This window comes from Sparus aurata, chromosome 16, assembly GCF_900880675.1.
Source record: "Sparus aurata chromosome 16, fSpaAur1.1, whole genome shotgun sequence".
NCBI lineage: Eukaryota > Metazoa > Chordata > Actinopteri > Spariformes > Sparidae > Sparus > Sparus aurata.
This window is the reverse complement of record NC_044202.1, coordinates 16,173,510-16,199,517: the sequence shown is the minus strand read 5'-3', so window position 1 is coordinate 16,199,517 and position 26,008 is coordinate 16,173,510. Positions and strand designations below refer to the sequence as shown.

At 45.1% G+C, this 26,008-nt stretch overlaps 1 protein-coding gene across 1 annotated transcript in view; it reads right to left on the bottom strand.

Moving 5' to 3' along the window:
- The window catches only part of LOC115566259 (latent-transforming growth factor beta-binding protein 2), an 88,283-nt gene that overhangs the window by 48,006 nt on the left and 14,269 nt on the right, over positions 1 to 26,008 (bottom strand). Inside the window, exons 3-7 of the mRNA XM_030392059.1 lie at positions 23,484 to 23,754; positions 6,977 to 7,236; positions 5,783 to 5,968; positions 2,765 to 2,965; positions 178 to 452 (exon numbers count right to left, since the gene is read on the bottom strand). Of these exons, the coding sequence (XP_030247919.1) occupies positions 178 to 452; positions 2,765 to 2,965; positions 5,783 to 5,968; positions 6,977 to 7,236; positions 23,484 to 23,754 (1,193 nt within the window). The remainder of the gene's footprint in view (positions 1 to 177; positions 453 to 2,764; positions 2,966 to 5,782; positions 5,969 to 6,976; positions 7,237 to 23,483; positions 23,755 to 26,008) is intronic.

Below are 26,008 nucleotides of genomic sequence, written 5' to 3'. Positions count from 1 at the left end.
TTCCTGGACATATTTTGAATCATAGCCACTTCCTGTTTAAGACAGCAGGTATCAGAAAAGGTGATGGGGTGGAAGGATAATGGCATCTGTGGCAAAACAACACATTCCTGCACTGGCTTCGTAGATTTTGATGACTGCGTAAATACTGTAGTGCGTTATAATGGCTCAACACAATACCTGTCCATCGACTGTTTCCTGAAAGCATCTGCCATGTCCGTTTTGACGGTGGTGCAGTCTGGTGTGGCCATGACCGTTCCCATTGGTGTGTGGGTGCCTGCTGCTGTGCTCGATGATGAATTCGTGTCCATTCGCAGGCTGGGAGCGCTGCCGGACAGAGTGAGCCCCCTCTGTGGGTCTCTGCCCAGGCTGCACCCTAGCAACTTGGTGGACGTGGACCTCGGCCTCTGGAGGGTGCTGAATGTGGACGTTCACCAGGGATGGGTGGAGAGACACTGTAGAAGGAGCGACAGACAGTTTAAACAATATAGTTTATAGTTGAACATTTCTGAATAACGTAAGTGGAAGCATCCTCAGCCAAGGGATAAAAGCTGTATATACATACTGCAGTTTGTGAGCTATCAGCTAACATCCTGCACAAACTTGTTCGACACACACTTTGCTTGCTTCATCACCAAGAGATCTACATGGGGAATTCCCAGCAGTGAAGACTTTAGTAAGACGACATAACAACAACAACACAGAGAGTTTTGGATTCTCTGGTTTAGATCAAATCATCTTAAAGACCAAAAACAGATTTGCTGAGGGGTTGAGAAGATGTTGCAATGTGGAGAATGAGCTCTTTTGTCCTCCTGACAGAGGGGAAGCATCTATCTTCAGGGAGTGCCAGGGCTTTTTCCCAGAATCCTGACCCACTCTCATAAATCATAGTCTCACAGACAGACGGCAGGGAGAGTCCAAGTAGGAGAAGTAGACCTTATCAAGAGGCCTGGATATGAAACTGCCAGGGATTGAATTCATGTCATGTAGTGATGATTATTCATGTTACTTAAACACAGGAGGATGGGCGATTTCTAGGTGGAATATAAATTAACTAAGACATAGGTTCTGCTTCTACTTACTGTTTGACAGTGTGTGCTGAGTCAGATGCACGGAAGAAATAAAAAATTATGTCAGAGAGACCAACTATTTTGATGATTGATTAATTGTTTAAGTAATTATGCAACTGATAAAACACAGTAAAAGATCTGCTCATCCAACTCCCTAAATGTGAGGATTTGCTGCTTTTCTTTGTAATACATGATATTATATGAAAAGACTTTTGGATTTGGACCACTGGTTGGACAAAAGATGACATTTTTAGACATTAGTTTGGGCTTTGGGAGATTAAGATGAGCGTTTTACACTTGTTATTACACTTAATAGACCAATTGATTAATCAATTAATCTTTTAAGTAATCTGCAGATAAATCTATAATAAAAAAAAGTTGTTAGTTGCAGACGGAGACAAAGTGAGCAAGTCTTTCTCTTATATATTCTTTTTTATAAGTTCATGATGTTGCCTTGCTCTGTTTCTAATATCCACCCCTGTTTGATAATAGCAGCATTGTGCGAACAAAACGAGGGCTTCCACTGAGTCATCCATTACTTAATCTGCTCAAAATAGAGTCTGGCCTCCGCTGTTGGCCAGCAAAGGCAGAGTGCTACATGATAAACAGTGTTCAAAATCAAGGAGCAGACATGTTCACATAAAAAAAAAAAAGATGACGTGTAGTCGTCAGGAGAGGTGGTGGAATTTGCAGAGAACAAGGGCTCTGTTAGACTAACATTTTAAAAAAGTGAATTTATTATCACAATTAGATTTAATTGTTTTTGTTGAGTTAAATCGAACAAAAGCAAGTCGCCTTGACAACACTGACACTTATTCCATTGTGGACTCTCACAGGAGAAATCAACAATGGAACAACCTAATGTCACTTATTGGCTGCTTTTAACCCTATTCTGTTGGGAGTATTCCAGCAACAACTTTAAAATGAATAACACTGATTTTCTCTTTACAATGCATTGTACTGCTGAGACATCTTGGGTCCTGGCATACATGCACTTGAGTCTGATCACCTAACTGTAGCAGATCGAGCAAAGCCCCGCATGGTGACATCAATCCGAGATGGCAGTGCTCCTGCCCCAGCAGGACAGTTACACCCAGATACGCAGCAAAAACTGACCCAAGGAATGTGAGAAGTAGCTAATGGCATCATCCAAGGTTGGGCTCCATGGACTTATTCTGGCACCTCCCAGAGATGCTCAATCTGATTGCAATTTGGGCAATTAGGAGGCAAGGTCAAAGCCTCAAGCTCCTTGTCACATTCCTCTGGCCGTTCCTTGAGGTGTGCCAAGTCGCGCTGTCCCACTGCAGGGGGCATAACCATTGGAGTGAGGGGCTAAACTTGGTCTGCAGCGGAGTATGGATGGGGGTGTGTCAAAGTGGCATCCACATGAATGCCAGGATCCAAGGTTTCACAGCAGAACATCTGGCAGTGCATTAACATCAGTGAGATGATCAATGTTATTCACTTCATCTGTCAGAGCTTGGTTTGAGGCGGGAACCAAGTTGGAACTTGCTAACTGTCAGATACAGAGTTTGTTTGCCAACTGACAATAACTGAGAACTTATTTTCCCCTCTTTATGTCCCATCCCCAGAAAACAAATATCAGGGAGAAAAATGATATTGAGACAAGCTTATAGAACCACATTTCAGGAAGACGTGCACATTAATTTTGCAATGCCACAGTTCCGTGGGATTACCTTGCTGATTGGATAGTGGTAGTGTGTACATGGAGTGGAAGGGAGATTTTGGTCCCTGGTGATCCTTGTGGCTGCGAGGGGTGGGCCTAACAGGAGGCGGGGCTGGCAGGTGGCAAAACTTCCCTGTCGAGTTGGTTGGACACCAGCACTGGTCCCTGCCGATGCATCGGCCTCCGTTAAGACAGGGAATCTGACAGAAGACTGCAGAGAGAAGGAAGAGAAGGCACTATCAGTGAGAGATTCGTTAACGTATTGGGCACGCCACATTTAGTTACACAGATTTATGCATCTGATACACATGGATCCGGTAATAAGAAACAGAAGGGATAGTCCTAATAGGAAGGGCATGTGCTGAGGCTTCATGTGGACAGGCTTTGTTTGCAAACAGTTAGCAATGGTCATGCTGTTCTCGACTTTGGCATCAGCAGACACCTCGTTCCACATGACGCTTATCAAGTTTCAACTTCCTCCTGAAGGCAGAGCCTTGGCACTGACCTTCATGTTGCACCTCCTTTACTGGCATGTTTTGCCTCTCATCAGTAATTATAGACTCCTGTGCGCGGCGATGAGTGATGATTCATCCTGTAATAATTCGGAGAAAATAACAAGTGCACGGATATCTGCATGGAACACTTGCTTGGCTGACAGATGGAGAGAAAATGAGAATTTCCCAAACGATTAAATCTTCAAAGGAGGGCAACTGGCTCTCACTGCGTAAGACAATTGAATCCCGAAAATGTGCTCAGTCTACAGTTGAATTTATACTTTTGCAATTTAACAGGAAAGGCCAGTACTGGACATATGGTGTTTGACAGTATTGCTCTCACAGCCCTTTCACTGGCCTTATCTTTTGGCATAAGGGATGTGTGCCAGCCCAGCATACCTGAGCCCGTTCCCATCGACCAATTCACTCTGACCTGACCGCACCTAACTCAAAACATCAAAGCCTATCAAATGAAAAAAATCTATCCAACCGTGACGAGTAAGAAAAGAACCATTTTGGGGCACGAAGGATGAGAAAGTGAAGCGCTGAACTTATCCAGCTCAGCAGTACCACACGCCGCAAATATGAGGCATGCTTTACAAGGCAGTAGGAGATACAGATGGCCCGCATACTAACAGATGAAAGAGGACGCGAGTGATGGAAACACGCTGTGAGCTGCATCCCCTCTGTCTCGTCCAGACAGACGGCAACACACTAACAGGGTGAAGGCAGGCAGAAGAGAGACTCTGGACAGTCTCGATGGCATGTAGGGAATGAGCTCCCTGTCACATGGCATTAACAACAGTCAGACTGGAGGAGGAAGAGAGGGAGAGATGGAATAAGAATAGAGGAGCAACAGATAGGAAACGAAAGTGATTAGGACTAGATTAAAACAGGAAAGAGACAACAATATGGAAAAAAAGACAGGGACAGGCAGACAGGGAGACTGAAAAAGGTCCAGTGTGATTAGACATGCTGGCTAAATTATCGGCTATTAAATCCTCTCCATGTGGGATGCAGGTCTGCACTGGTCTGTGTCAGGCCAGTCCCATCTCAGCATAGGGGCAGAAACTATTCTTAGACAACAACCTACTGTCGACTGTACACCATGCTCCCTGTCTGCCTATCTGTCTGTCCATTTAACAACCTCTTACAACAGAACGCACACACGCACACACACACACACACACACACACACACACACACACACACACACACACACTTCTCACTCAATAAAAAGACTTCTGCCCAATCTAATATCGGCCTTTAAAGTAAAGTGTCGCACACAGGGTGCGTATCAAGGGAGCCTGTTGTAATTATCCAGCCAGATTTTACGGCACCGCGTAAGGAACATAACAACAGCATGAGATAACTGTTTGCTGTCCACTTGACATTCCTCGACGAACACGCACACCCCGAGCAATAACAGGATGCGGGGCCTAAATGGAGAGCAATCTCTTTTTAACACACTCTTTAACACATGCTTGAACATAATGAAGGGAGACTTCTCGAGAATTAAAAATGGGGCATAAAAACAAACTCAGGCAGAAGCGGGGGTGCCAGGAATGTAATCTTGCGGAAGGCCTCTGCCAGGACGCTGAAGTGTTTGTAATATCTGCAGCATGTTCCAAGGCCCCATTAATGGGCACATAAATCTGCAACATCAACCTGTTTATATATTCATAAGCCGGCGCTCCGAAGAGCCTGGTGCACTTAGGTGAGGGTTGCATGTTCGTGTGACTTTTTGTATTCGTGTGCGATGTGAGGTGTATGTGTGTGGTATGTGCACCCTCTAATCCACAAGCAGTAATTAGTCTGAGCCTTAGCCGGACCCTTATACTGATGAGAAAACTAAGAAACATGCAGGGGTACGACCCTCCCCTTGGCATTGACCGCCCCCTCCCTTCCCATGGACACTCCTGTGTGAATTTGGAGCAAAGCCCCCTGGATAAATGGAAGGTTTAATGTAATCCCTATAAAATCCTGTTCATGCTGCTACTCTTTCTCTCTTTCTGCTTCTCCCTCTCCTCTTTCATTCATTCCTGCTCTCCCAGGGAGCACGTTAAATGGTTAACGGCGGGGCCAACCGCGAGGTGTAAACCGCAAAGAGATGGGGCTAAGTGTTGGGAGCGTGGGACCACCAGCTCCACGTGTGTGTGTGTGCGCGCAGGGGGGAGATTAGCCCCCTTTTACAGAGACCGCTTTTTAATCTGGCCTACCCCCGTCTCTCCTGCTTCCCCTGTTTCCCTTTCTGTGTGACAGCAAGAGTTTTTAGCGTTGCTCTCAGCTCTCATGTGCACCACTCTACCTCCTCTCTGAGCTTGGTATTCAGAGCGGACAGCATGCCACTGGGAACCTATTTTGTCAAGCTCACCCCATAAAAAAGCAATGAAAAAGTGGGATGGAGACACAGGAGCAGTGTTTGAGAGAGCATGAGAGAAAGGAGAAGAGAAAGAAAGAAGAAGAAGAAGAAGTAAAGAGGCTGACAAGCAGATGAGTAAGACAAGGGTTAAGGCCCCTCAGTCGTCACTCACAGAGTCTGAAGCCCTGGTTCTTTGGCTGCTGCTGCTGCTGCTGGTGTTGCGACGTCTCGCTGTAAACTGTGGTGATGTCTCCCTTCTCGCAGCTGTTGTAGCAGTGCCCGCCGTTGCACACCCTGCGGCACCGCATGGGTGTGAAGACGATCTTGATGCGGTCCAGGTTGGAGGTGAGGTTGGCCCCTGGAAAGCACACACACACCTGGATGAGAGGGAGCAGCAGCAGAGACAGGCTGGAGACGAGCTGCATCCTTTCCTCCGTCAGCCTCGACTGTGACACACTCCCAGTCTGGGCAAAGGGAGGTTTATAAGTGTGCGAGGGTGTGTGCTGATGGCTGGCCAGTGGCACGCTGCAGCTGAATGAGCGATGTGCCACAGGCCAGCAAATGAGGGAGAGAATACTATTAGGTATCGGGCTGGGCTCCAAGCCCTTTATCTTTGGGAGAAGGTGTTTTGGATGTGTGTATGTGTGAAGGAGACAAAGAGAGCGTGAGTGCAAGCTAAGGTTGTGTAATGGTGGGAAGCTGTTCAACAGCCGTTGCTCTGGTACAGGGCTCAAAAACAAGAGAAGCTTGAACAGCAGACAGCTGTGTGCGCTGGATAGTGGATCAGAGGAGGATGAAGTAAGGAAGGGAGAATAAAAATTAGGACAGACAAGATCACATTTCTTTTTGTTGTGGGTAGAGGCGCCAGGGTTCAGTGCCTGTCATGTCAGAGAGGTGACAGCGCAGATTCCCAAAGATATCAAAGCTTGTAACTGACAAACACGCACACACACATACACACACACACACACACACACACACACACACACACACACACACGCACACACTCCTCTCCAGCAGCACATGCTCACACTCTGTACACAGCTTTGATATCAAACGTCTGTCTGTCTGCTGTGATGCAGACCACAGAGGGGGTGGGTTGGGTGGACAGTGGGAGAAGGGAAGTGCAGCTTGGGACGCTGCCAAGTTTTTTTCTTGTGGCTAATGTTCCATTTAACGATGACACCACAGCATGTGTATGTACGTCTCCCGGCCTCTGTGAGCTGAGCTGGAGTGGGCCGTGTTTGTTTTGACATGGCCAGGGAGAGTGGAAATGTTGAATATGCATGTAAAGTGAGAGCAGATCCAAGTTTTTGGATATTCCTTTCGCATTCAGCAATAGATATGTTTAATTTCTTGCTCTTACCTGCTGGTAATAATGCGTTGTTGAACTGTCCTTGTAGCTGGCTGTCGCCTGTAGGCCTGTGAGTGTTAAAGGAGTGCACACTGCTGTGAGCGTTTCTGTGTCCCTGCCAGTTCCTGTGCCCGTTGCCGTTAGCGTAGCCGTTGCCATTAGGTAGAGCGTTGGAGGTAATAGGCCCAGAGGATGATGGATAACGTTTCACAGTGCGGGAGGTCCCGGTCTGCTGAGGGGAGGAGTCAGGGGGTCCACGTCTCACTTGGGTCCTGTCAATCACATCATCACAAGACCTTAAACATATGACCTCAGACAAAAACTAATGTGCCGCACATATATACACTCTCAAAGATACACCCATCAGTAACGTATGTGCATCACCGTGAAATCCATTCAAGCATGGTCGGTGTGTGCAGCAGAAAATAATATTCCTAAGAGAAAAACACGCCGTCTGAGGTCATAGCCTTGCTTAATTGATTTTATAGATGAGACACAATGATTTGGGAATAATTTTGTTTTAATTTGATAAATACTACCGTATCATTCTTTAAGCACATAGGGTTTTCAAAATGAACATCTGCTTTATAGTCAGACAGCCATGACCCTCACTAATTAATGGAAGATTCTGTTTGGCATTAAAGAAATTTCGCAAGATTTACCATCACTGATTAACAAAAAATGTCAGGCAACCAAGGGGAATGAGACTCACAGGGCCCACTGTGTGTTGGTGTGTGTGTGTGTGTGTGTGTGTGTGTGTGTGTGTGTGTGTGGCTGGTCCGTTTGTCTCAGGAGAAGAGTGTGTGATTAAACACATTAGATCTTTCCATCAGGACTGCACAACCTTTCCATCACCCATTGTGTCTGCTTGACTAGATTATGAACTCCCTGTTCTGTCTGACTGTCTGTCTGACAACCAGGGAGCAACATCCTGAGTGTTACACCGGGCCTGAGGAAGTATTAAAACTAGGGTCGAAGAACAAAGCTCGTCCAGGGCTGCGTGGGGCACGTTTTTTCACCAGTGAGCATTTGATTTGGGTCAATTACTGAGCCCGTGTTGCACGACCTGGAAGCTGAGCTCATGTGAGTGACCTGGGGGAGGCGCGTGCCTCTCAGACAGACAGGCAGACGGGCCTACCTTTGCTCCGGGGGTCTGAGAAAGCCCCGGGAGTGCTGGGATTCAGGCCCTGCAAAAAAACATCTGGATCCCACTGATCTACCCTGACAGACAGTCAGCAGAGCAAGACAAAGATGGACCATGTCGGCTAGATCAGAGGAACAGCTCTACAAAACACACCTGTGGCCCTGTAAGGTAATTGAGGCTGTAATCAAACCCCAAATGGATATAAACCATGCATTAACATTTATAACATGTGGTTTTTAGCCACACACCACGTATTTACACACAGAATCAGTTCTGTCGACCCACAAACATACAAGATAATCGGGCAAATAAACACTCAGAAATGCATACGTGTACACACAAACACACACACACGCCCAGTCCCAGCTGTGCTAGATGCAGCACAAGCCTATGCATGTCCCTTTATTCACACAGTACGAACCGCATTCCTGCTGCCAAGGGGAACAGGACGGTAAACGAGAAGCGGAAAAGGGAGACAAACATTTGATAATGGTTTCTGACGTCACCTTTTACGAAAGACGACAGGCAACTCCTATAGCTGACAGCTGCTGACCCAGATCCTGAATCTCCAGGGCGGGTCCTGGAGATAGGATGTGACACGGGGAAACAAGGGGTGCCAGTGTCAAGGTGGTAAGGACTTACACTGTCCACTCTAAATTACGATTGGGTTTTTCCATCACTTACAGTGACACCTGGCCCGCGAGCATCCTGCCTCGCTTCCCATAGGCTTAACCAGATGTTGCACTTCTCTTTCTCTCACTTTCAATGGCAAACCCACTTCCTCCCAGCATGAGCTCACCGCTGCCCTCTCTGCCTGCAGATCAGGGGGCGGCGAGGGCAAGCGCGACTCACTCCGAACGTTTGATGTCATCGTTAGGAACTTCAAGGCCCCAGCGATCCAAGGAGGAACCATCCCTCCGCCTCGTTCTGGGTGACTTGAGAGCAATTTGGAAGACCTCTGCCAAGATTACGTAGAACACGGTTTGAACAGACAGATGGGAAATATGTTTTGGGGTATCAAATGATGGCCATACAGTTTTAATTAAATCACCGCTGGTGTTGATAGGACAGCTGCTGAACGAGCATATGGTGCAAAGACTGTAATGAGTCAAACAAAAATAATTGGAAAAATATACAGGATTTACAAAATTTGTCTTTCATAAGCGTTATCATTCCTGATGCTGTTAACTGTTAACTGAAAGCTTAAATATTTAAAGCTGTAGGTTTAGCCACCCTCAATATTACAGTAGTTAGCATTGTGGGACTCTGCAGTTGGATTTCAGTGTTAAACGGCTCACTGTTTTAGTTTTTATAGCCCCTAATTTTACTGTTTTGGTTCACTTTCACATGTGACATCAGTGTTGCCAGTGAAAAAGCTTTGACCAACACAGATAGGACAAAGTTAAAGACTAGCATTAGCTGGTGATCACTATGGAACATTTACATAGCAGGTAAAGAGCCAAAGCAGCCATGAAAGCTCTGCACTCGACACACAGAAATGACATTTGAATCAATCTTCAGATGTAAATCTGTGACATAAAGTGAATGAGAATACTTCGAAGTGTTTTGAACATCTCCTTTCATTGAACAAATGAGCAAAACACCAACGAAAGAGCATTGGGGACACACATGATGTTGAAACCACAAAGCCAAAATAACACTGTGATTACATTTGGGAGATTCACTTGCATTAAGCGGCAGCCTTGAGTGGGCTTAGTGCATTCTATGTTTTATTTCATGTTCAGAACATTTGCTAAATAAGTACATTCAAAGGGAAACAATCAGTTTTTATACGCTGATAAATCTCAGTCCAAAGACTTGATCAAAGCGTCAGTTTGGTTTCCGATCGCAAAATAGGCCTCCAAGTAAGACTTAAAGCCATTGGCACTGTCCACTCTTTCACTCATCATGATCATTCATTTCATATGTACGGAAAGCAATCTGAACTCAACCTCATCATATTTGAGGAAATTACAAATCAAAATGACGTCCAAGAATCCCCACAGTGCAGGAAACATCGATAAAGCTTCCAACTTAGTTGCTACATACATCTTTGAACTCGTTGCGGCATTACGACACGTGAATTTTGGCTCTCGAGAAGGAATGACAGGCAGCGGTCCCAGCCGCGCCTTTTGACCCAGATGTGTTGGAGAGGAGGCCATTTAGAGCACAAGAAGCACATGGATAAGAACTGTGAAAATGCAAGTCAGTACCAAGAACTGGGGGACAGTCAAAAAGGCTACAAACCCCTCTGATCTCTGAGTTTCTGCTGATGTGGTACATAACCCATGTCGGTAATTGAACCCAATAGCCAGACACAACAGTAAGTGAACTTTGAAGTTTTCATGAGCATGCACTGGAGTAGATGGGAGGGTCACATGGAGAAAATCAGTAAGGTGGCTTTGGTTAAGTGCCAGGAAGCCCCAATACTCAGGGCTTGGAACACACCACTTCCCATCATCCCAGTGGTGACTGTGTTGTTTCTTCAAGATGCCCACTGGGAAGCTTCTTAGCTAGACAGGAACATTCTGGATTTATCTCAGGGTCCTGTTCACTGCAAACATTCACCCACACACATACACGCAGTGACCCAGATCCTCAGGAATAGGCCTACTGTTTACATCTTAAACCATCTGCATGACGCGGCCAGAACAGTGTTTATATGTGAAGCACCGCGCAGCAACGTATGGGCCACAGCTGATTCATTCACTAACAGATCAGGCTCTGAGGTGCTTTCATTATCCTCTCTCTATATCAATCTCCACGTGAAATAAAGCACATTTGTCAGATATGACTAATGTTCTACAGACAGAGAACCTAGTTTTTCTGGGCTTAGGACGTAGGTTGGATGGAGGTAAAGGATTGTGATATTAAATGGTTTTTTAGCCGCCCTCTCAGCACTTGAGGCTTAGCACAAGTCTGCCTTGGCAACGCTCATTTTTCATTTTGATTTGTTTGAGAATACCAAAGTCCGAACCCACATCTAATGGCTCAGATTGTTGGCTTATTACCGCTAATGCAGAAAATAGACTGATATGAGGAGCTTGTCTGGTTGCTGGATGGAGCCATTTGGCTTTGAACAGACTGTCTAAACAAGCCAGTCTGACAGCAGGCAGAAGTGTCTGGCATGAGCACCCCAGTCTGGGTCACACCGCATAACCCGATAGCTCCCAGCCTTGTCACTTTGTCCCGTCAAAATTCTCTTTGTGTTGGACTAAACCTGACTTCCAGAGTGACGAGTGGCAAACCTCTGGAACCGTCGGTGGGTTTGGGACCAATCAACACAAGAGTCGCTCGACCCTGCTGAGGAAAATCAAATCATTATTCTTTTTTATTTAAACAAAACGTTTAATGGTTCCATTTACCTCTTTCCAACACAGAGCGTCAGCCAAAAACCCTGCATTACATAAGAACCGCACATAATTAGGGCAATTTGAAGGCTACTTGCTAAATGGGAAAGTAAATGACGGTCATCAAAGACCAAGTGTAAATCAAAGATTACACACATTCATCTCATTCAGAGGAAGCGTTAAAGACTATTGTTAATTTCAAAGCCTGCCCCCCCTAATACGCAGATCATCAGTCTAACTGGAGGGAACGGCAGAAATCTAAAAAATTGTGCAAACAGCAGCTGAAACAAAGAAAACTTTGTACTGCTCAACCACTGCAAACACTCTTGGCAACAAAGGAAGAGAAGATTTATGAGTGTATTTGGGACATGCAGGTTTGCAGTCAAAGAGGGAGGACTGTGAGCTTCGAGGAGCACTGTGCGAGGGGCACAAACAGTTTCTGGATGCCAAAATGCATGTTGGCCTTATCCCAAAGCAAAGTGTTCCGCAACAAGTGGCAAAGCAACAGTTAAGAGATAGGGTTTGCAGCCAACGATTTCCAAAAACACTTTTCAGGGGAGGCCACCATTAAACTGGGAAACACCTTGAAACGGACGGAGATAACGTATCTTCCTGCTCTCGATCTTAAATTTGAGAATGTCGAGAGAGAGAGAGAGAGAGAGAGATGTTTTTCAGCAAAAAGCTTAACAACAGATGGTGCTCCACATTTCACAGACTAAAGCTTGCAGGCAAGGAAGGAGAGTGCAGACGGTTGAAACTGGTCCCGGGAGGTGTTATTCAAGAACATTAGCAGACACACGCACTTGAGTCTTGTTCATGTTTTGCTATTCAAAGCCCAACAGTGTTATGAATCTCTGTGACATCGAAGACATTAACTACAATGTGGCTATGAAAAGAGAGAACATTCAAGATTAGCAGTAAAGATACCAATCATAGTTTGACTAGGGTTCCCGTTCCAAGTATGACCTGTCCACAACAGAATTTGTTTTAGCAAAACGTCAGCTCTAATATCTGATATTTGATAAGGATTTAATTACTTATTGGATATTTTAAGCCGATTTTGTTTGTACTTTGAGAGGACGGGAGTTTTTTCCATGTTTCATCTCGCTCTCAGAGCCCACAGGGAAAGAGGGGGAAAAGTTTAATTCAGAATTTGGTCGATCTTAACAGTCTTGGTGTATTTTAGGAGGTGAAAGAAGTCTCTGCGGGCTGAGAGAGAATTAATCCTCTCCTACCCACCCAGTCAGCGCAACAAACCATCTGTGCCACCAGTGGTCAAACCCCACTGTGGTTACACAAATCATTCCTCAGGCTTTATGCAGAACACCCTCATCCATTCATCATTCACCGCTGAGGTCCCTGTGTGTTTCTTTCAATAAAATCCTGAGGTTTGAACTTAAGCATGCACCAATAAATAGGGCATTTTCATTATACTGTTGTTGTGTGTCCCTCTTAGCAACATGGTCATGCAATGGCACGGCGGTAAACGTTGTGTTCATTGGAAATTCAAAAATAACTTGACACCAACCTCTGTCATATTAAAGTCTTACCCTAAATTATAGGTTATTGTGAATGTTTAATCTCTGGTAGTAAATGTTTAAACCTCCACTGGCTATTCTTACAGCTTGTTTTGCAAGATAATAATGAAGCTTGCACGTGAACTTTGCATCGTATTGTTAAAACTCACAGAAAGACCACTGATGTTGTATTAATGGCATAGTTTGAGATTTTTTTGGGGAAAAAAAACATATCCCCTTTCTTGCCAAGAGTTAGCTAAGAAGACTGATACCATGCACTCTTATGTTGATGTCTTAAATATGAAGCTAGAGCTAGCAGCCAGATAGCTTTGAAAGTGACACATGATTTTAATGACACTGACAGCCAAGTAATAGGCCAGCACAAAGATCATTGTAAAACATTCAACTGAAATTTTCACTTTGTATATTTTATGTGAGGTATAGAGATGGTAGACTAGCTGTTTCCCCCTTTTTTATCCAGTCTGTATGCTAAGCTAAGCTAACCAGTTAGTGGCTCCATCTTCCTATTAACAGACATGAGAGTGGTATCTATCTTCTCACTGGGACCCAACTGATACTGGAATTTTGGGGTCAATGCCAAAACTGATATTGGGGAGCAAACAATTACAATAATGATACATTGGCTGATATGTTTACATATGCAAAATACACGCATTAACATTTTTTTGGTGTGTGCTTGTCAAACACAAAAAGATTCATACTTAAAGGAGGCCAGCTTTGTTACAGCATGCACTAAAACCAGTAAATTTCACTGGGAACTTAATCATGTCATAACCTCATAATCATAACCACCCCAAGCATCTTTTCTGCTTGATGTTAGATTTAAAAAACAGTCAGTATTGGCCCATACTGAACAACATTTACACCGATGCCAATATGCCTGTGATAGGCCAACACTGGCCAATAGTATCGGCCAAACGATATATCGGTGAGGCTTTACTGCTACTGATCAGACATTAGGAACAAAAAATGTAAGTGCCTTAGAGCAGAATATTTAAGGTGCTGAAGCTCAACTATGATGAAACATCAGAGAGGTCATAAAATGTAGAAATACAAGAGTTAAATGAGGCTGGCTCGCAATCAGCGCCACAAAAGCAGCAATGAATGTGTGAAATCCGAAAAATATGTCTGGGCAAACAGACAATAAACAACAGATTTTTTTCCTCCAAACATTAATAATGAATCAATAATGTCATCTGCTAGCGTTCAGGGAATTGTCAGGGTGCACAAAAAATACTAAATTATTAAATTTTGATAGAATGGTCCATGGAAATTTTATTTCACATTGCCAGTAGTCTAAAGTGTCCCATTCTATAAACTGGGACCAACAGGAAAACACCTCGTCACAGGAACATGTGCAGCACTTTAACGATAAGCTCCGTTGTCCCGAAACAAGGACAAGTTCTTCTCAAATACGTGGCTGCTTAAGGCCAAACATCGGTGAGCAATTAAGGCCCAGTCTCTCTTTGATAACATCGCTAGTCATTATGACTTGGATAATTGTGGGTCCTGGCAGAATATTTCCCCTTGTGAAAATCTGGGTGTGTCTGAGGCTTATCGCAACGGCCACAGAGGCTGGATTAAATCATGTTCTCTCTGTCTGGACGGCCTTCCAGGAATCCCGCTAGTAGCAGCCAGAGCGGGGTGAAATGAATTACAGTGGGGTTGGATTGATTCAGAACGTTTTTTTTCTTTTTTCGCCCCGGGGGACGAGGCTTATATTAGAGCAACAACTGGGCCTAGAGCAGAACTAAAAGCAGCAAAGGTTGTTGAGAAATTTATTTAGCAAAGACTATAATTCGGATCAGCCAAAGTGCTACACGGACAAATGAGGAGATGAAGTTCCACTCAATTTTGGTAGGTACAACTTCCAGCACCGCCTGCATGAAAATAGATTTTCTGTAAGTCCGACCTCATTGAGGTTTTCAGACGCTACGTGATCAAAACATATTACTACTGCCGTCTACTCTATCGCAGGCCAAAAGCTGTGAAATAAACAGTTCCTTTTTTATCTCCAGGGGGGCGAGTAACGGTGCCAATCTGTCTGTTTTCACCTCAGTATTCTCAAAGTGGGGTTTTTCAAGCTCTAAGAAATCCAAAAAAGCAGTGTGGTTGCTGTGGTTCAGGGGCCAGAATCAAAATGCCTGGAGACATGGCGAGCTGAGAGGCTATTCAATACCCTCCGGTTTATTGTAGTTGCTCTGATCATTCACTTAGTAAAATGCCACAAGACAGGTCAGCAGGAAGAGCCATTACAAAGTGCTGACTGAGCCTGTGCCTACGCTGCTCAGTGTCATATGTCGGACTGTTCGGAGAGGAGGGTTTCCAACGGGAGAGGTGATGGAGGGAGTTTTTGAACACGACCGTAACATTGGTTTAAAAAGCAATAAAAAACTTTACCAGAGGGTTACAGAACACGAGGAAAGAATGCAGACACAGAGAAGGCCAGCACAAAGTCGAGTTTTGACATCTGTATTTGGAAGAGGAAAATACTGCTGCACAACTGTCATCTTGATATGAACGTATACTGTCTTAGATTGTGGGCATCATCATTTTGTAATGTGTGGTGTCTTTTCCTGGTTGTAAAGGCTGCATTACAGTAAAGGGATTTAAATTTTCCACCTACCTCTACTTGTTCAAATACTTTTACCCACTTTGTCATTTTATCAACAAAATTGATCATTATTTCTCAAAAGTCTTGTGTGTAGGGTTAGGGTGTTGATACCAGTATATATATATATTAATGTACCAAGAGGCACGTTATCGCATCAACGATATTAATATATATTCATGTTGTGATATTTAATTTTGTCGCCACCGTTCGGCCCTGTAGGGACTTTACATCCTGACATCTGATTGGATTAAGTAGTTCCACGCAGGGCCATACTGCTAATTCATCCTTTCAACACCACGCCCCATATCTGGGAGATGAGCCTGATTGATGCTGTCTCCATCTGCCTCACCTCCGGAGCTGGAGGCTTGGAGTGCATTCTGGGATAGGCGCCCCTCTTCCTATAACTGCCGTACAGTATTTGTCCCTCCAACAGCTGCAAACTGCACAGGCCTACTTGATGAGAAGGATTTGGCCGCGGACACCGGGCTCTGCTGGCAAACCGCGGCTCAGAGAGTGTGTTTCAGATGGGGCTTTGGAGAGTTGGGATGGAGGGAGAGAGAAAGACATATCTGTCCCACGCTGAGCGCTGAGTTCTCTATGGTCCTTTGTTCCCTCTGGCCTAGCAGGAAGCCAAACACTCATGGGACTCGTTTGGCTCTGTGTTTGTAGAAAGAAAAGCACCAACTCTTCCTGCCCTGGCTCAGTCAAAATCGTTGTGTGCTAACCTAGCTCACATTGAAAAATCTACAGCAGAATTTAGACGCTCGTATAAAAAACGTCCGACAACATATGCTGAAACAATCTCGGTTCATTTTCTACCATCATATGTTGTGTGAAATGTATATATTTTCCTCGCCTTTTGTAGCATGGAGAGTTCACCTGAGGACAGGGTGGCCTCCACAGCTGAACCTGCACTTTGTTCGTGTTAAACCGACTGGAGCAGAGGTACACAGTGTCCCCCCCACAAACGACACAAAAACCTTGGCAGAGGATGTCCAGCCATGCTCCGGAAAGTGGGAATGCTCACTGGGGACTGGGGGGTCAGGGCAAAGGTAAAGTTTAGAGAACTAGCACACTACACAAACGCAAAAGCCAGTTCAGCTGACCCCCGCTCAAGTTCATCCCCAGTCTACCCGCCACCCATGCAGGGATACAAATCACAGCTCTACATGTGCTGTCATGTGCCTGGTTTAGAATCGAGATAGAGCTCCCATTGAAGAGAGAGCAGCGCATACAACCTGTGGGAATTACCCTGCACTTTAGCCTTTGACTCCATGTTAGCCCGACTCCCCGTCTGCAGGCCTCCTCTGTTTTGGCAGCAGGCGCAAAAAAGTGAGACAAGAGGATGATTCTAGACACGTCCTCGATCAGCAGCAAAGCAGACTGCCAGGTTATACAGTAAGGAAACTTTCCCAGGCTGAATGTTTAGATACATATTTTTCTTCTTCAGAACACACACACATCTGATCAAAGACATCAAGAGTATCATGAGATGGAAAGCTACTGTGGGATTCTGGCTCCTCTTTTAATTTATCATCCTCTCAACTGAGAAATGAGAACACTGCTGAGCGAATTTCCACTCCCACCTTTCAGCGATCATATTTTATTCAAGCTCCATGTTTCTGTTCTAGTCAGTGTCGGGTTATTCAGCAGTCGTGACTACCGAGAACACTGGTGAGGATAGTCAAACAATATTCCTATACAGGTGCTGAGGTCACCCAGAGGGTTTTGACAGTGGCTCCCGTCAGCGCTGGTGGTGTGGTTTGTCTGGAGTGGGAGTGAAAGCAACCAGTGATCCATGATTAACATGGAGAACTCCCACTATAACCACAATTTCCTCTGAGAAACGGCTGTGTGGCTATGTGCAAAGCCTTGAGTCAACAAGCCACAGAACCGCCAGCCCGATTAGTCACCGGGCAAACGGTGGGGCTGATATGTAAGCAAAACAGTTAATGCAGAGAAAGCAGTATGCATCACCCTCTTAAGGGTCGTTCTGCTCCATGTTACAGGGTGTTTTTGTTTTCCTTCGTCATATGTTACTGGGTGCGACCACATCTGTAATCATCCCCGCAGCAAACTGCGCTTTGCAAAATTCTGCAGAACAATTATTTCACCAAATGGGCCAAGACAGACATTGATACATTGAAATTAAATCGGAAACATTTCGAGTGAAGGTAAACTCATCCAACTTTCTGGTTATCGGCTGCTCTATCTCGAAATTTATATGCTGTGTACCTCACTGTGTGGGATTCACTGGAATCAACTGATGACTCAATCTTTATCCTCCCTCTATCACAGTGTTGTATTGTATCTTCTCGTATCGTACTGTAGAGACTAAAGGCCCAAACGCATGGAGAGTGTCCGAAGTGCACTCCCACAAAAACCGGACCCAGTGACCAAAGCCACAGGTTTTCAGAGGGCTATAAAGAAAAACAGCTAACGTAAGAGAGAGAGAGGGACAGATAGAGCACAGCTGAGCCTCACTCAGAACTGCGCAACTGACCAAGTCCAGCCACTCTGAATACTTATCTCAGTCCCGTGATGCCGGAGCTCAATGTAATGATATTCTGTCGCGACTGAGAGGAGACAGCAGGAGAGGAGGCGGTTGGAGAGACGTAACGTCAGAGCCGATGTGAGTTTTGTTACTGGGTTTGAAACAGAGGCCGCATGTGTTTGTTTGTGTGTGTGGGTGTGTGGGTGTGTGGGTGTGTTGGGGGTTCCTTATCAAATAAGCTCTTCTTCTTTAACGTTTCAACATCATGGTGGTATGGAATAAGTCAGTGTTAGTGTTAGTGTCATCTAGTAATCAAATCTACTGTGTGTGTCTGACTTTCAGTACCGGAGCAATGACAGCTCGGACTGAATGCAGCGCCACTGCACAGATCTGTTATCCAGGTAGCGGCTGCCAGCCGTCCTTAGTCTGATTATGTAACAGAGACCAGGGAGAGAGAGAGATGACCTTTGGAGGGACGAGCTGCATACTGCACACATCCTGCTCTGCCCTGCTCTGTTTCCTGAGGACTGATGTCAGAGAGCGGTGGGGGTATGGAGCTGACATGAAGGACTCATAGGAGGTGCTGAATGCGTCCTCTGTGCGTTATCGCGGTCCCAGCTTGGCCAGGAGTGTTCACCACTGGCCCTGACCTTCATACTGGGAGCTACAGGATCTCGTGCTGACAGGGACAAGCCCTTCGCTGCCGCTGAGCACAGCGCTCACAGGAAACGCCTTTTTTTTTTTTTTGCAGCGAAATGCATTTGCTCCACGGCAAAGCCAGAGGAAGTGGTTATTTGTTTGCCAGCTGCATATAGGATGTACCTATTTTAAATTTTTACAGTTTTATCCAACAGAGAGGGGGCAGCTGGGGCTTTCGGGACGCAGTTGAAATGGTCAGAAAGGAGGAGGAAGAGGTTGAGACAGAAATACAAGAAGAGGGAGTAGAGCAGTCGTATTCCCATGCCCCAAAATCCCCTCATATGTTTTGTCCATCCCAACTGGGCTGTCACTCCTAATGTGCTGGATTAATTCAGTAGGACTATTCACAAAACAGTTTATCCTTTAAAATAACATTTCAGAAGGCAGCTGTGGTCACACAGGACTGACAACATGAGAGAAATTCCAGCTGAGTTAGGCTTTTTTTTTTTTTTGGGATGGACAAATTTGTCACCATGGATCCGGCCAATAGGGACGGAGAAATCATTCTTGAGATTTGCTAGGACAAAACAAAGAGCATCTTAATGTTTTGAAGGGCTGTTTCCACATTTTGGTGAGGTACTTTAAAGCAACATTATGTAACATTTTTACCTTAAAATAACAGCTATAAAATCATGTTGATGGAACAGGAGCAGTAGGACGGAGTGTCTGTCGCAGCCACTCCGTCCCCCCATCACTTGTTTCTGCACTATATAACTTTAGTGAGAGGGTAGGATCACACCGTTACACACATGTTTACTTCGCCTGGGATTTGTATTTACAACAGTGGTTTTGCACCCAGAAACTGTGGAGGGCGCCAAATCACACAGAATGCCCAAATTCTACATATTATTGCTTTAAATGCTTAAGAATGCTGAATTCTTTTGGGTAACTGCCCAAAATATGACTACTACAAGACCACAAGAGCTTAAAATGACATAATGAATGTGTCTCACCAAATAATTTCTGTGGATGTTAAAGAGTTGAGATCTACTTGACTTAAAGGGTAATTCCACCAATATTATGCCATAAAATGTGTTCATAGTACTTGCAAGTTCTACTGTGCTGTTTGGTTACTCTGTTGGAGGGTAAGTGTTTTGACTAAACTGTTCACTCAATAACCAAAAACAGGTTTCAGCATTTTCCTGCCCTCAAGTCAGGATTTCTGTGTTGACATTTAAAGGGTAACTCCACCAATTTTACACAATAAAATGTTCTCATATGTCTTGGGTAGCACATGTGGAAAAAAAGTAGTAAAAATCCTTTTGTGGCTCCAGGGGAAGCTGCATTTAATCGGATAAATTGCCTCCAGTGACGTCACTCTCACTGAATGCTAAACTGCATCATGGGTAATCATCAGGTTTTGAAAGGGAAGAGTTATTCGTGGAGTGAGAAAGGATATATCTCTGGTTTTGCAGTTTCAGTTTTGATCATGTGACGGGAGTGAGATGACAGGCCAGTGGACTACGTTTGCCCACAAAGCAACTCAGCCACTTAGGGACATCTCTGGAGACAATTTATCCGATTGAATGCAGCTTCCACTGGAGCCACAAAGGATTTTTACTACTTTTTCCCACATGTGCACTCATACTACCCAACGCATGTAAGTACACTTTAATGTGTAAAATTGGTGGAGTTACCCTTTAAATGTTAACACAGCAATCCTTACTTGTGGGCAGGAAAATGCTGAAATCCTCTTTTGGTTATTGAGTGAGTAGTTCAGTCAAAACACTTACCCTCCGAAAGAATAACCAGACCACAGAATCGCGATTGCGTCCAATCAGAAAAAGCCGGCGTCTAGCCACACTAGGTTGAGGTGCTGTGGCATGGTGGAAATTGAGTTAAGCGTCGTCTGCACAGACTTGTTGACAAACCTCTTAAAATCAACCACAGACACTACACTTTCCCTGTCTGCTGCCTGCTGACACGTGCACTCAGTGGGGTTTCACAGCTGTGAATCAGAGCCGACTGGACGTTGAGACATGAGGCCAAGCAGCAGGTCTGGAAAGCACAAGTTCAACTGATTTCAGCCCATTTCCCGAACACTCACTTTACCTTTTAATGCTGAACAGATTACATTCTCCTTCTCGCTCTCTAATTGATTTTTTTTCCTCTTATCATTATCATTGTTTTTGTTCTCTCCCTCCTTGTCTGTCTCATTCCTTCTCTACACTATTTCTTGTTCTTGGCGCCACTTGACAGGCCGGGTCAGTGACAGGGTGCCGCTGATATAACAAGCCGAGGCCGCTCCAAGAAAGACATATAACGTACCTCACACCTTCTCTAGTAGGGGACAAATGAAAGGAGACTGGCTGGGTGCTGCGTGAACTGGGTGACCTTTGCCCCCTCAATATAAGTGGGGGCGAGGCCGACACCATTCATCTGAGCCCGGGGGTCTGTCCTCCCTGTTCCTCTTCTTACTGCTTAATTGAGCCTTGGCACTGGTGTTGTCTCTCTATCTGACTCTCACTCTCTGTGACCTCACATTGCTCGTGCTTTCCTGGCTTTGCAAACAGTGGAACCTCAGGCTGATATATGAAACCAAGACTTGCATCCACCACTTCTCCGGAGGGAACGCTGTTCCACCCCTCCAAGATCATTCTGGGCCGAGAGAATGCCGAACATTTGCGGCAGTTTACGGGGGCTGAGTTTTAAATGTGAATTACACAAGCGCCCAAATAGCTTCCTGGAAGCACCGACGAAAGAGTCAAGTATCCAAATAATTCTTTGACTAATGTTTAAGTGAAGACATTTGGCAATTTTGGCAGAAGTGTTTATTGTGTCCTGCGAATTTCACAAAAAATCTTGTTGGTTTCAAATAATAATTGGATTAGTCTGAGCTGCATGCTTGGGAATTTTTGCACTCCAGTCAGGGGAAATGGCTCATCTTGAACTTAGCAGCACCTCTCGCAAGCTCTTAGTCAGCCTTAGCAGGAATATAAAAAAGTGGACACAGTCATAGTGGGATTATTTGTGACTCAGAAACACTGTCTGCCTCTTATGATGTTGAACCTGCAGTTCTATTTGTCCCAGGTCTGTGACTCAGGGCGCAAAAATGTCCAGTGAGTCAAGAACAAAGAAAACATATGCATGGCAACTGTGCAGTCATCAGAGGCCTTGTATTGATTAGAAGATTTACGATGACTCCGAGATAATCGTTTTAGGAAGGAGGATGCATTAAAACTCTTTTATGAACCATCTGCCAAAACATCCAGTAGATTTTCATTGAGCTACCACAAACATGCGGACGGCTCAGCCAGCATAATTCCACAACACCAGCGAAAGCGCAAAATGACACGAGGCCTTCACAATTTGCAAGCGGGGCACCATAAATGTCAGCTGTGATTGAGAATGTTTAAGTGGTTTGGTGAAGTGAAATTACCCAGATGACAAACTAGGCTAAAAAGTGAATGATGACCTCATTGCCCAAACAAATTATGGTACTTGGTGAGTGTGATTGGATTAGAAACGCACTGGGACTGAGTCCAAAGTGGAGCACAATTTGACAAGATAAGTCTGAACCTGTAAGCAATAATGGTCCATCAAAATATTCCCGGAAACAATTACTCCCTTTCAGCGTCCTTGATCATGGATATGGTTCTAGTCATGGTAAAGTGATTAATCAAGTCATAAAGTAATTTCCAACAAGATTGGAACCTAAACAGTCAGATGTTCAGGCCAAGAAACTATTAGGCCTGTCTGATTAGCAGTCTGTGGAGAATTTGCTGAATGCACTGGAAGAGGCCTTCGTCTGAGCAATTATTAGCTGGATACGTTAGAGTCACAGTTATTCCAATAAATCAAAAACCCAAACCTGAAATGGTCAAAGCCTAAAGAAAATATCATCTCCCTGCTCTATTTTCATAGCAAATAGCACGGGTTAATACTTCTGTCTGGTAAATCTTGTTCTATTTTCCTACATTTTTGCGTGAATTACTTTAAAACGTTTTTCTAGCATGTCGGCGAACGGCAGCAAACACACACTTGCTTCACTCAGCATTTGTTTTACTTAGAGTGTATTAGAGATTTAACATGTGAACCCATTCGTCTGGTTTGATTTATTGCAGCGATAAACACAACCAGCGTTGAACGTCGAGGGCAATGAGCTACTGCTTGTTCAAGTGCGCTTAAATAATTTCCAATATGAAGTGTACCGATTTGTTTCCTGCAAGCTGTCCCGCATGACAGTAATGGTGGCTAGAACAGATGTGACTCAGTGAAAAAGGCACCGGACCAAAACCACCAAAATGCTGTATATCAACATGCATTCACCAAATCCTTAAAAAAAATGTTTGCAAGAGCAACCCTTTCAAAATAAGACTGTGTGGAAGACAAGGCTTCATTATATATGCTGAAACTTAGATCTGAGAGCCATTTAACCCTCATCAGTTCAACTTTATGGAATTAAATAATGTACAATCATGACAACAAATGCCAGATGGGAGTAAGTGGCACATAACTGAGAAAATAGAAAGAAGCTGTTGTGACTGACATGTGCTAGCGTGTCCCTGCCCTTCAAGTGGTACCCGGAGCATGTCACCACTTTCTGATGACCCGCCATAATTTAAAGTTGATGGAGACGTCTCGTAAAATGTTATTTTTTGACCAATCCTTATTTGGCAGAGCTGAGGCTCTTTCAGGCTATAATAAGCAGAGGTAGGGGAGCACAGCTGCATCACTTACACAGTGTGGACAGGCTGCCTGGTGGTCGCAGGTCGCGGGGTCTGGACCCTGGTGGTGTCAATGGCCTGCCTCTCCGAGGGCCTTCTCCGTGGTTGGTCCCTCTGGAAAGGGTTGGTCCCGGGTTGCACGCGCCTCAGGCCGCCTCCGTCTCGGATGTACACCTGCTCCGGGGCCAGCTCCTCACAGCGGGGCCCCTGGAAGCCTGAGCGACACACGCAGGTCTGGGGCCTGCTGCAGGAGCCACGGTTCTGGCAGGGGGGCTGGCAGTCAGCTGAAGAGAGAGCACAGATGGAGATCAACTTTTCAGCAGGTCATGTTAGAGCATGTGCCCCCCTCGTATGAAGAAGCAGTAGCAGAAATGACTTTCCCTGATCTCAACACCGGGGCTCACTTTAAATTGATTCAATCAAGGGGCCATTAGTTTCACTTCTCAAATCTTTCTGTCCTTTTTCCTTCAGGAGAAAGCCTGGAGGGGCTGTCATGTTCAATTTCTCTTGAGTCTTTAACTGCCCTGTTTAGTCTAAACGTATATGATCACTTACACGAAATCCTTATCCAATTTCTCAGTGAGGTAAAGCTTATACTCTGGGTTCCATGGCTCAGTTTAGTGCCGGCGGCATTTCCAAATGGAGTGATTTCCTAAATATATCCCCGGTCACTGATCTAGAATCCAGTGTGAGCTTTCACTGTAACATAGGCAGCTTAAAAAGCTAATAAAAGTAAGAGGTCATTAAAAAAAAATGAGCGAATGGGAAAAACTGGTTACGGAAGGCCAACTGCAAATAGCTGACACTTCATCAAAGAAATGGCCTGCAGAGCTGCATCTTTCATTTGAAAAACAAACCAAATCTGAAGGGGCTTAGTGTACTTTAAGACCAATGAGCGCATACTATTTATCAACAGTCTGCAAATACGCAGCGGTGAGGTCATTTCATGGTCATGGAAAAATAATCTGTGTCACTCGACCGGCCCACCCCCAAATCCTCCCGGTCCACTCCAGATGCTTGACGCACTAGAAGACCGGTGGCGCACGATTTCGAGTAAACGGGCCCTCGATCTTGTGACACAAATGTATGTAGTAGACGGCACTTGGGGATTTATGGCATTGTCCTCAAACAGTAAATCAGGCCACTGGTCTGTGGTGGCTAAAGCAAACAGCGGCGCTCTGTCAACAGGGCTATGGAATGCTATTGACACAGATGCTGTGGACACCGACAGATCGCAGGCAGGAACGCTGCCACAGCTCTTGGCAATGAGGAGTGCTGGCAGTTGAAGAGGGCCCCACTGGGTGCGAACAGCGCTCTACCTGCTGCACGCTTCCTGTTATTGCGATCCCGCGCAGACTCCGGGGCCACTTCATGTTTGTTTTAGTCTTGAGCGAAAGCACGCTGGACCCCCGAAAAAAATGCTGTTCCCGATGACGTGTGGCTCAAAACTTTAGAGACAGAGGGAAACATGACAGCGCTGAGTGGCGACTGCGTTTCCACAGACATGTTCCCACAAAGAAAGCCAAATCAGGCTCTGTTTTTCAGTTCCCTCGGATCACGTTAATTGAATGACCACTGCATTAGGCGTCGTTAGCCTGTGGTATGACGAGAAAAACTAACAAATTGGGGGGGATTAAATGTCAGACACTCTCTTCTGCTTTCGGTGGAGCAAATTTTATTTAAACCAACTCATTCATTCAAGCATTTCCTTTTAACTGCCCTGAGGAAAATGTAGCCCCCTTCTTTTTGATGAAGCATACACATTTAGAGAAATGCGGTTGTGGATTTGTATAACTTGGTATGTGATCCGAATTTTCCATCATGGGATAAAATAGGAATCGCCTGAGCTCTGTTTGGCAAGGAGTTAAATACATCATCAAACTAAAGTAGTGGCTGGCTGGGTGCCACCGCCTTGTCCGGAGTCTGTTTAACCTCAAGTTTGGGGATGAAGCGGTGGATCAAATGGGCCACAGATTCCAGTGACATTACGCTGCAGGGGGAGAACTCGGTAATGTGTGAAACTGCATTCTTCAAATAAACCGTCTGAATTGAAATGAGAAACAGCACGGGGCAGAAAAATAAGCCAATAAAAGGAAGGTTCACGGCTGGCTTACGATGGGATATGCGCGCGATCGTGTGACGTGTGGCCCGTTTTTTCGGCCCGCAGAAGTGACACCAGACAAACATGTCGCCTGCGCCGACAATAGCGAGGACAGGTCAGCGACTCCAGGCCCGACATGTGCCCCACATGAAGCCTGTTGCGTGGCCGCGCCGCACACTGTCGCTGCCTGTCTGTGTTGTCTCTGGGCCCTGCCTCTGGGCTGTTGAACACATTGTCGCGGTAATTGCTGTCATGCAGATTTGTCTTGCACATCATTAAAACTAATTGCCTCGCATTCCATCCATTTCACAAATATGTGCGGCAATTATTACTTTGCGAGAGTAATAATAAAATGGGAATCCATCGGAAATAAAAGAGGAGAAATGGCAAACATTCCTGGCATTGCCACTTCAGCCTTAATTATGAGTAAGACAGAC